Source organism: Sarcophilus harrisii, chromosome 1 (genome assembly GCF_902635505.1).
Source record: "Sarcophilus harrisii chromosome 1, mSarHar1.11, whole genome shotgun sequence".
Lineage (NCBI taxonomy): Eukaryota > Metazoa > Chordata > Mammalia > Dasyuromorphia > Dasyuridae > Sarcophilus > Sarcophilus harrisii.
In genome coordinates this window covers 150,382,141-150,394,357 of record NC_045426.1, presented here as the reverse complement: position 1 = coordinate 150,394,357, position 12,217 = coordinate 150,382,141, and the positions used below count along the sequence as shown (strand labels likewise).

Here is a 12,217-nt window from a genome sequence, read left to right as displayed (position 1 = left end):
CATGACTGGTGGTCCTGTATTTTCTCAATAAAGTAGGAGGCAAGGATATCTATTAAAAGGATGGGAAAGGCTTTGGAGATTTAAAAAGAAAGGATTTAGTCACTGGTAAAGCTAATCAAAGAAGAATAAAAATTTTGCTTTGCAGCAGGAAGGGTCCAGTTGAGCTTAGATACTGCACTCTGTAGTAGATCTGAGCATGGTTTTTCAGTGGCTGCTCAGCAGCTCAAGGACAGGAACAGAGAAGGGCCATATTTAGGATGACCCAAGGCTGAGAACTAGCAGGATAGAAAGAGTGGTAGCTCAGTGAGGCTACAGAATCAAAGAGAGAAGAATCAAGAAAAAAAAAAGAAGTGAGACCAAAGCAATAGTGATAGAAGGGGAGAAGAATAGATATTTAATTATTAGGAGAACAGGAAGGAATAGAGGGCTGGAGAATGTAATGAAGATACAGGATAGCTTTAGGAAGAGTGAGGGCAGTGGAGTATAATCAAACATGGATTTTATTGAAGAAGTGATTTTTTTTCCCTGTATTTGAGTGTAGTACTTAGGCTTTCTTGTCACTATAGTCTTACTAGTTTTATCAAATTTTCCATAACTGGTTTTGGTGCCAAAACAAAAAAAAATATTTTAGAGTGATTGTAGATCAAAATCTAAAATCAAATAATGTATAATATAATGTGTAATATAAATGTCTTAACTCATTTTATATACCATCTTTGTAGCTCTCTGGGTACCCAGTTTAATACATTGACTGCGATAGGTCCTTAATCAATGTTTGATACATGTGTGAGTGAATGAATAGATAAATGAATGATGAAATAAGTATAGTCATACCTTGGAGATATTGTGGATTTGATTCCAGGCCACTACTATAAATGGAATCACATAAGTTTTGTGGTTTTCCAGTGAATATAAAAGGTATATTTAGATTATATCATAGTCTATTAAGTGCAATACTTATGTCTTAAAAAAAATGTACATCTTAATTAAAAATACTTCATTGTTAAGAAATGCTAACCATCACTTGAGACTTCATTGAGTCATAATCTTTTTGCTGGTGGACAGTCTTGCTTGAAGCCGATGGCGACTGATCAGAGTGGTTGTCTAGTTTTCAGTCTATCTCTTCTTTTGACATGTTTCCATCACTAAGTTTAATCATTTCTAGTTTTTGATTTGAAGTGAGGGATGTGGGACTCTTCTTTGTACTCAAACACTTAGAGGCCATTATGAGGTTATTAATAGACCAAATTTCAATATTGTTGTTTCTCAGAGAATAGAGAGGCCCAGGAAAAGGAGAGAGATGGGGGAATGGCTGGCTGGTAGAGTAGTCATAAAGCATACAACATTTATCTGTTAAGTTTGCAAGTGACAATAATAGTCAAAGATCATTGATTGCAGATTTCTGTAACATATAATAAAAATGAAAAAAAATTGAAATATTCCAAGAATTACCAAAATGTAACACAGGCACAATGTGAGCATGTGCTGTTAAAAAAATGGTAGCATTAGACTTGCTTGATACAGGGTTGCCACAAACCCTTCAATTTGTAAAAAATGGAATATCTGTGAAGTGCAATAAAGCAAAGGACAATAAAACGAATTATGCCTGTTTGTTGTGTGCTGGAGCAGGGGAACAGTAAAGAAGAGAAAATCTCATATTCTTCCACTTAGGTGAGAGATGACAAGACTTGGTTATATTCTAGAGATGAATAAAGAGGAAGACTTTTTCCCCTACTAACTTATCAATCTGGGTGGCAGAGCAAAGTTTCCACATTACAATAATGACTCTTTCCTATTCAAAGTTCCTTGGTTTTGTACCACTGGTTGTTAGGATCTTTGTGTTTAAGGACAGCTCCTAGAGGTATTGAGTCCATTTTGTTTTTATACTGATGGAACTTTTTTACTTTAAACCAAATTTAGGTACAACCCTTGTAGTAACTAAGTAACAAAGATAAATTTAAAAACAAAAACAATCTCAAAGTTTTTATTCTAACCATATTATACAAATAGCTTACTCATGATTGCTCTCAATAAGTGTTTTGTAATGGGTCTCAATATTGGATGAGTTAAGTTCATCTTGTGAGATACTTCACAGCAATTTTCATTTTCATCATTACTTTAATAAGCCAGCATTTGGGGGATTGTTTTAGTTAATTACCTTTCCACCTAAATAAAACCTAAGAGATTTGCTTTGTTTTTAAATTCGCTGAGCTTTGTTTATAAATGCTTTTTTAATTTTACTAGAATTGCAGAACACCTTTAAAAAAAATGATAGCATAATTTGCACTCTCTATCAGGATCACTAGAAATGAGACCAAATTAAAGACAGCTATCTCCCTCCTTGCCTTTTTTCCTGTATTTGGATTTGGTAATTTGACTTCCTTGTCACTATAATCTTACTAGTTTTATCAAATTTTCCATAACTGGTTTTGGTGCCCTAAACAAAAAAAACAAAACAAAAAAAAAAACAACAGGATGTATATATGTGTATAAATAAATACTTGATTATTTTATTTGCATTCTGTTCACTAACACAGTTATCTTATATCATTAAGTATGTTCAATGATTGATTCTAGGTCAATAAAAAGCCATCCTTTTCATTTAAATGAAAACCATGATTTCTCATAGCTTATAATTATTCAACATACACATAGTGGACAAAACACATGACCAAGTGGACAAATAGTTAGTTATGTGTGTTTTTCTCTGCTATAACAGCTTCCTTTCTTCACAGCATGACAGAGTTTGGTTAAAAACAGTTTCAGAAACAATCATAAAGTATAATCTCCCCACTCCACCTCCAAAGGATGAATGAGAAAGCTGAAATCCAGAGAGATGAAGTAGTTGATAATGTTTCACACTTTTTCCTAGACTCCTATCCTCCTCATTCCCTAGTTCCCAGTACTTTTTGGTGGATCTCACCAGTCCTTTTACATGGTGAATTCTATACTGGATCTATGTATAAGTTTCAAATGTTTCCTTCAATGAGTTAATACTATTTAAACTAATTAATGTTTAGCTAACACTTTCCATTATGCTGTTAAATGCTTTTCATTATAACTAAGGTGACAAGTCACCATTCCTAAATTGAAAAAAAAAATATCAGAGCACCTCTCTCTCTGTGTACAAATGATTCAACTAGCAAACTGAAGATTTGGCATATTTTGGGTACCAGACTAGATGCCAGAGGTAGAAAAATACAATGCAGCTTATATTATACCATTGTGGTAAAACAGTGTCTGTGTACACACACACATACACACACACACACACACACACACGCATGCACACATAAACACACCTATGAAATATACAGAGCAAATACAAATCAATTGGGGAAGGAGGGAGTAAATAGACCTGGGAAGATCAGGAAAGTCCTCCTATAGTACCTAAGTATTTGGTTTTGCTTTAAAAATTTTTTTGGTTTATGAAATAAAATAAGCATTTCCATAACAGAATAATAATAATGATAATTAAAGGATGATTGCACGTGAAATTGTAAATCTTACAACTACTTGCTACTTGCTATGCCTTTCAAATATATAATAAAGCTATGTTGTAAATTTCTTTTTGTTTTCCACTTTTCTTCCCTTCTCCTCCCTGAGATGGTTACCATTAAACACAAATATATAAGTATTCGCAGAACCACTCTATACATACTTTTATATCAGTTCTTTCTCTGATGCAGATAGTATCACCCTTCATGGGTCCTTTATAGTCAATGTGAGTATTTATAATAGTCAAAATGACTTTTTTGCTCAAAGTTGCTCTTAATCCAATCTTGCTATTGGTACTTGAGTTGTGTTTTTAAGGAATCTAGTGATTCTGAGATTTGTCGTTGAGATGGAGGTACAATCTAGTTATAGAGGACCATCTATGCAGAACTGAGAATTGAAATGTTGGATATAGTAAACAGCAAGTAGATGGGTTTGATTGGAATATAGAATGCTTAAAAAGGAATAATGTAAGACCATTAAATAACTAGTTAAGTCAGTGTCATGGTCATATGGTAAACTGTAGATCAGAAAGGTGATTCTACTGATTAATTTAACTGACATCTTGTGAAGGTTTTGCTGCAGTGTGCACTGAATAAAATCAGAAAGTACTGAATTTTTAAAATACATTTTATCATTTTCTGTAATATAGTGACATTATTGTTTAGTGAAGAGAAAACTGTGAATTAAAATTGCATGCCTAAATAATTGTGGAGTGTGATCTAGAACTCTCTCTCCAAACTACTCTCAGTAGTTTGGAGAGAGAGGCTACTGAGGCTTGCTTCCTGGGTATTTAGAGCTAGCTATATTAAACAAATACAACAAAACGCCCACAAAATCCCCCTTTATTCTGGGAAAAAATCTGGTAAATTATCCAAGGGGCTTTTTCCAATAAGGTTTAAAATAAATTGAGAAATTCTCTCCAGAGTCTCCTGTTGCCTACCTTGAAAGGCCTTATTACTCTTCTCCGTTTATATACTGCCCTTCCCTGACCTCCAAGTCAAATTTGAGCAAGTTTTGGAGCTTCATTACTTAGGGTCCCATTTTCCTAATAGATATTAGCTAAGACATCTAATAAACTAGTCTTTCCTCATGTATTAATGTGAGTTTTTAAAATATATTCTGTAGACTGTAGGGATTGAGTTGGATTACAAGATAGTATTTTTTACCTTTTTTGTTGTTTGCTTTTTGTACTTTCTCATTTTTTTATCTGATTTTTCTTGTGCAGCATGGTAATAGTGGAAATATGTATAGAAGAACTGCACATGTTTAGCATATATTGGATTATTTGCCATCTAAGGGAGGGGTGAGGGAAAGGGAGGGAGAAAAAAATTTGGAACACAAGGTTTTGCAAGGGTAAATGTTGAAAACTATCCATGCATGTATTTTGAAAAAAAAACAATAATATATCCTCTACTGGCCATCATATTTTCATTTTCAATAGGGGTCTCTTGAAGACAGTTCTTTAAATAACTTGGCAGAAGAGATGAGTAAGAAAGACAGCATCATATAGGTAGAGTGAATGCTGAATGGGGAATCAGGATCTCGGTACAAATCACAACCTTTCTAAGTCTCAGTTTATCTGTAAAATGTAGGAATATGAACTTGGAAAGACTTGAGTTTAATCAATGTATTGAACAATCACAATTTTAGAGAGCATTTTGGTGATAGACTCAAATTGCAGAATGAGACATGCATTTTTTAACATGGCCAGTGCAAGAAATTGTATTGCTTGATTATGAATATTTATTACATAGGTTTTCTTCCTTTTTTCCCCATTGGGAAGTCAGCTGGAAAAGAGAGAATAGTAATTCTTGCAAAACAAATAAGGTACAAACTTCATTTTGACTATAGTGGAAAGGGACCATTTGCTGAAATTGAACATTGTTAGTTATCCAAGACAATTTCAATAGACGTGGGATTGAAAATGCCATCTGCATCCAGAGAAAGAATTATGGAGATTGAATTCACATCGAAGCATACTATTTTCAACTTTTTTTTCCTTGTGATTTTTCGCTTTTGTCCTGATTCCCCTTCTCCCCCCTTACAACATAAGTAATATGGAAATATGTTTTAAATGATTGTACATGTATAATCTGTATCAGATTGCTTGCTAACTAGGGGAGGAGGGACATAAGAAAAGGAGGGAAAAAATTTTGGAATTTAATATCTAACAAACATCAATATTGAAAACCATCTTTACATATAATTGGAAAAAATACTATCAAGTGAAATTGAACATTGTTTCTTAGAATTTAAGCAAGAATTACATGAAACAAATTAATTTCTTCTGAAGCAAACTCCAATTTGAAACATTATAGCCTAAAGATAGATTGTTTGAAAATGATAGAAACTCTTATTCCCTGGGATTTCAAGAGAGCAGCTAGGTGGTGCAGTTTATAGAGTGCTGGCCCTGAGTACAAATGCAGTCCAAGACATATGAGGTGTGTGATCCTGCGCAAATCACTAAACCCTATTTGGCTCAGTTTTGCTATATGTAAAATGAGCTGGAGAAGAAAATAACAAACTACTCCAGTATCTTTAATCTGGCGTCACAAAGAGTCAGTGACAGCTAATTGAAAAAACATCAATAAAGGATTTCAGAACCGATATCTGGTATACTAATTTAGAGATGTGCAGAACACATTTTTCCAAGCTTTGTGAAGGAGCATTATTTTTCCTCTCATAATTGTGTTTTCTCCTTTTAGATAAAATACCCAGGAGCGGATACAGACGCAACTCTGTCTGCTCCGTCATTTTGTCGTCAAATTAGTCCAGAAGAATTCGAATACCAAAAAGTGTGTGGTTCCCAAGAACCTTTAGCAACATTGTTGGAGGAAATCATCACGGATAACAAATTGTCAGTCAAGGATAAAAAGAAAAAATTGAAACAGGTAAAGAAGAAAGAAGTGGAAATGACATTTGTAACCATTATTTTAAAAACTGGTTTTCTTTTAATAACTTTATATTCTATATCCTTTGAATTTGATATTGTGAGTCATGCTGGTTTTGTTAGATATATTTATTCAGTCCACATGCTTCAGCTATCATGTTGATTTGCATAGTTAGAGTCAGTTTCCTAGAATTCCTCTGTCAATGCAAATGTATTTTCTAATGCACTCCTTATTTACAGTTTTATTTTCCTAAAGTTATGCACTTTGTTCCAGTAGATGTTAAGAGATGAGTGAAAAGAGCATTTGATCATAGTTGTGAAAAGGACATCAAATGGAAACAGATGAATTCTTCCCCCCCTCCACCAAATAACAAAATATTTAAGAAAGAGCAAAGTGAAAAAGCAGGAAAAACAACCACCACACACACAAAAACCCCAGAGCACTAGGATAGTCCCAGGCTTCATACACATAGGGACATAATCCCTTAAGAAAGGGAACAAATCTCCAAAAAACTAAAGTACTTAGGTATGTTCAGATCATTAGGTATATTGGTTACTTTCTTAGACTATGCGTCACCCTTGACTCTTCCCCTTTCCTTTAGCAGGGTTTCTTAACATGGAGTCTGTTGAACTTGTTTGTTTTTTCAAGGTATTTTGATTTATTTCCTTAGATATTTACCAATTACATGTAGAAAATTTTTAGTATTCATTTAAAAAAATAGTGAGTTCCAAAGTTTTTCCCTGCCACCTGTCTCTCACCCACCCTTTGAAAAGGCAAGCAATTTAGTATCAATGATACAAGTGAAGTCTTGCAAAACATATTTTCATATTACCTTGTTTCAGATGAAAAACATAAATTGTAGCAGCTCTTTTTGGGTTAGGAAGGAATTGGAAATTTAGGGAATGCCCATCAATTGGGGAATGGATGAATAAGTAATAGTATGTAACTGTAAGGAATACTATTATTCTATCAGAAATGAAGAACAGATTGATTTCAGAAAAGCCAGGAAAGACTTATACTAACTGATTCTAAGTGAAGTTAGTAGAATCAGGAAAACATTGTACACAATAACTGCAATATTGTGTTATGATCAACTATGATAGACTTAATTTTTCTCAGCAATACGATGATCCAAGGCAACTCCAATAGACTTGGAATGGAAAATACCATCAGCTACCAGAGAAAGAACTATGGAGACTGAATGTCGATCAAAGCATGATATTTCCACCTTTAAAAAAAGAAAAGAAAAATACACACAAAACAAGAAAAATAAAGACTCTCTGCCTTCAGAGTTCATCAATTTTCTCTCTGTAGGTGGATACCATTATCCATCATGGATTCTTTAAAATTGTTTTGATCAGAGTAGCTAAGTCTTTCCTAGTTGGTCATTGTTAAGTACTGCTTTACTGTACACAATGTTCTCATGGTTCTGCTCACTTCACTTTATATCTGTTAATGTTTATCTTCCCAGGTTTTTCTGAAACCATACTATTCATTATTTGTTATAGTACAATACTATTATTCTATAACAGTCCAATGCATCAATTGCTCAAATGCCATGAGATTATATGACACTGAAAATAAGTGGTCCTAAATTTGAGTTTCTGTATTTTCCTGGTCCTAAGCAACTTTCCAATAATTCCCAGACATATCAACCTAAGCCTAATACAGAAATTCACTCTACTACATTATTCTAAACTTCAGTGATTCCTCATTTGATGAGCATAACCTCAATTTTTAATTCTTTACCACTCTGAACTTGTTTTATTTTAATTTTAACACCTGTATTACAGTAAATGATGTGCTTTGTAATCCTATGTATTTTGTATTATATATTAATAAATATTATTTTGAAAAGGGAGCCCTAGGTTTCACCAGACCATAAATGGGGTCTATGACACAAAAACTCACCTCTCTCAGGAGAAGGGCAAATGACAGTACACCCAGAACATTCGGCCCTATTGAGCTCACAATTTGTGAACACTTAAGCTCTCTCCAAGAATAAAAGTCCTTCTGCATCAGCTGCCTTTGGAAACCTCTCTTCTGAGTTGTCATATGCCCAATTATCCTTTGCTGCTGCCTATAGCTCTCCCTCACATAGGTCCTTGCCTGACTTCTCAGATGTCCCTTGCCCTTGCTGTCCTTCCACATTTGTCATCCTTTGGAACTCTGCCCTTTTCTCTGGTCCATTGCATCCCAAGTTTCTCACTTCTCCACCAACTGTTGCTATTACATATTGAGGCTTTCCTCAGCTTCGGTAACTGGCACTGCTGTGTGCCCCTGTCCATGTCATTGCTGCTGCTGCTATTGCTTCTGAGAAGAGTCATCATCATTAGAATGAGGAGGACTCTGATGTTCCTTGAAGGCAATCAATATATAGATGAATCTGTCTAAAATTTTTTAAATGGATCAGCTAAAATTCAATCTTTGTTGAGATTTAGAAGTCATTTTGTGTTAGTTCAGATGGAAAAAGCCAGTTTCCTATTCTTTCAAGTCATGTCATCTCTGATACTCTAATATCAATATTAGAAAGATCTTGGAGAAATGAACTGCCTTTTTTGGGTATAAAATGAAGCTGAGGTCTAGAAGGAAAAGTCACTTACATGAGTATCATAACTAAATTGGTGGCAGATTTTTAATGGCTTTTTTCTTAAATATACTAGAGAAAGTTGGGTGAAGTAGACTGAGCTCTGGATTTGGAGTAATAAGAAAATGGAGGTAGAAGAAAATGAATCCTGGCTCTGATGTCACTAGTCTACAGTAGCGGCAACCTAGGTGATTCAGTGGATAGAGCACCAGACATGGAGTCAAGAATGTTCATCTTACTGAGTTCAAATTGAGTCTCAGAAGCTTACTAGCTATGTGATCCTGGACAAGTCACTTAACCCTATTTACCTCAATATCTTCTGTAAAATGAGCTAGAGAAAAAAATTACAAATTGCTCTGTTCTCTTCACCAAGAAAACCGAAACGGGGTCACAGATATGACTGAAAAAATTCAACAATGACAACAATAATATCAACATCCTGTACTTTCTGGCTAGTCATTTATTCACTGTGCTTTCTTCTTCAACTGAGGATCATCATACTTTTACCTTCCAACTCAGAGGATTGTAGCAAAAAATGGTTTGTAAACTTGAAAGCACTATAACTAAGTGAAATGGATTATTGTAATGATAATAGAGTTCTTCAACTTGCAATAAGTTATTCTGAACAATTTTCTTGTGCTGGCTCAAAATGTTGTTTAAAGGTTGAGTAGGTGTTTTTAGGTTTCATGGCTGATTTTGTTTTTTAAGAAAGCATAAACAAACTTAAAATAGTGATTGGATAAATTAAAAACTTCTGAAAAATGCATAGTTTTTAGAGAATTCAGCAGTACTATTTAGTTCTTCAAGCTTTATCCTATAGTTGTATAGTGTGAAGAATCAAAGAGAAAAAACATTTAAAAGATTTAGAATGGTGTAAGAGAGTGAACTTCTGTTCTGGGCTTAGGTTGGTGTGTCTGGGGATTGTTGGAAAGTTGCTTAGGACCAGGGAAATATAAAAACTCTAATTTGGGACCACTTATTTTCAGTGCCATATAACCTCATAACAGTTAAGCAAGTCATTTCCAAACTACATGATCTGGCTTAAAAACTCAATGTAGTAATATATCTTTGGAGATTAGAAAACCAAAGGGTCTCTCTCTCTTCCTTCCTTCCTTCCTTCCTTCCTTCCTTCCTTCCTTCCTTCCTTCCTTCCTTCCTTCCTTCCTTCCTTCCTTCCTTCCTTCTTTCCTTCCTTTCTTCTCTCTCTCCCTTCCTTTCCTCTCTCCCTTCCTTCTCTCTTCCTTCCTTCTCTCTCTCCCTTCCTTTCTTCCCTCTCTCCCTCCCTCCCTCCCTCCTTCCCTGTCTCCTTCCCTCCTTCCCTCCCTACCTCCTTTCTTCCTTTCCTCCCTGCCTCCTTCCTTCCTTTCTAAAATCCAGAGTTAAGAAAATGAATAAAAATTGAATTTTATTCACCTGGACATAATTAAAATTGAATATGTGTCTGTAAAAGGGTAATCCAAAATATCTTTATAAAATAAATTTATTACAGAAATGGGATTGGGTGTGAGCTGTTTTCAGTCTTTTCCATACTCCTATCCCCTTCTTTTAACAAAGCAATAAATTACTTTTTAAAAATAGTAGATGGAAAGGATGGAATAGTGAAACAATCATTGTAGAATTCTATTGACCTTTTCTTTGAATCTTACTATCTGATTTTTTTTTTTTAAAGTTTCAGAAATCCTATCCTGAAGTCTACCAGGAACGATTTCCTACACCCGAGAGTGAAGCTCTGGTGTTTCCAGAAAAATCAAAACCCAAACCACAACTATTGATGTGGGCACTGAAAAAGCCTTTTCAGCCTTTTCAAAGAACCAGAAGTTTTAGGATGTAACTCATTTTAAAATAATTAATGATCTCTTTTTCAAGTGTATGAATTTGGAAGAGAGGGAAATGCATTTTAACTACTAAAATGTATAGAAAAGATTGTCTGATTTTTAAAAAAATGTTAAGCCATTATCAGTATTTTTATATCTTGATTTCTATTTTTAAATGTACAGTTGGATTCACAATTATAGGCCAAATGTTGATTTCTATTTTTTTATGTACAGTTGGATTCACAATTATAGGCCAAGTGCTGTGTAGTAGAATGAAACTGGAAATTTTAAGAATGATGTGCCAGTTCTCTTTAGTCTCTTGTTTTAAATGTTACTTTAAATGTTACTTTTAAAATGTTACTTTAAATGTCACTGTACACTGAATTGTGTATAAGTGTGTGTGTGTGTGTGTATGTGTTGTGTATGTGTGTAAAAGTTATTAGCTCTTGAGATATTTGTAAACAAGCTGGGAAAAAATAATTGTATGTACTTGAATGAGAACAAAACACTGGGTACTGTTACTATGCTGTTACTGTCTCTACAACCAGATATGATTTCTTTTTTCCAAATTCTGTGATTTTTCTTAAGTATACAAAGGTTCTTTAAACTCTGTGTTGGTCCTTAGTTCTTTTATCCTTGATGTATTTATTGAGCATCAACATAGGTATCAGTAGCTCCTCCCATGACATATCATTCAGTATTTGTAAGTCTGCCTGAAATAGGTGAATTTGGAGTCTGGCCAAAGTTGAAAGTTTGAACAAAATAAACTATGCCAGGTACTCTCAGCACTGTAACTTCTAGTCAAAATCTTTAATGTTTTTCTGTGAAAAACATAGATGGGAGAATGGCAATGAGAATGACTCCTTTCACAAATGTATTTTTCTGAGTCAATGAAAATTTATTTTGGAAATTGGCAGGGTATGGATGTATATACAGATATGTGAACAATAAAATGCATTTTTCCTATGGAGTTGTTATGCCTTCTTGTATTTACATGTTCATTTCTGTTAAAGCATGCTGTTAGAGATCTCACTGCCCAAGGTTTAAGTCACTATTGTCTATATTTTTTGAACTTGAATGTTTATTTGTTCATTTATGTAATGAAGAAGTAGGAGTTTCCAGAATAATAACTGCAAATATTTACATAGCTTAGTATATGCTAAGCACTGTGAGAAGTGCTTTACAAATACCTCATTTGATTTTCACAACAACTCTGAGAATTAGGTGCTGTTATTAACCCTATGTTGCTAATGAGGAATATGAGACAAACAATTAATACTGTATAGATTTTCATTCACATTATAATCTTAAAAACACATCTCCCTTAATTTTACTTTGCTGTTAATTCTTAGTGACAAATCTTTGAAATCTTTACATTGTCTCATTACATTTAACCTGTAGAGTAGGATAGGGAGCTATCCCCCTGC

The 12,217-nt window shown here is 34.1% G+C and overlaps 1 protein-coding gene across 1 annotated transcript in view; it reads left to right on the top strand.

Annotated features, from left to right (window-relative positions):
* Positions 1–11,766, top strand: part of DEPDC1B (DEP domain containing 1B) — a 122,445-nt gene extending 110,679 nt beyond the window's left edge. The window contains exons 10-11 of the mRNA XM_012541050.3: positions 6,204–6,389; positions 10,646–11,766. Of these exons, the coding sequence (XP_012396504.1) occupies positions 6,204–6,389; positions 10,646–10,807 (348 nt within the window). The 3' untranslated portion in view covers positions 10,808–11,766. The remainder of the gene's footprint in view (positions 1–6,203; positions 6,390–10,645) is intronic.
* The last annotated feature ends 451 nt before the right edge of the window (positions 11,767–12,217 follow it).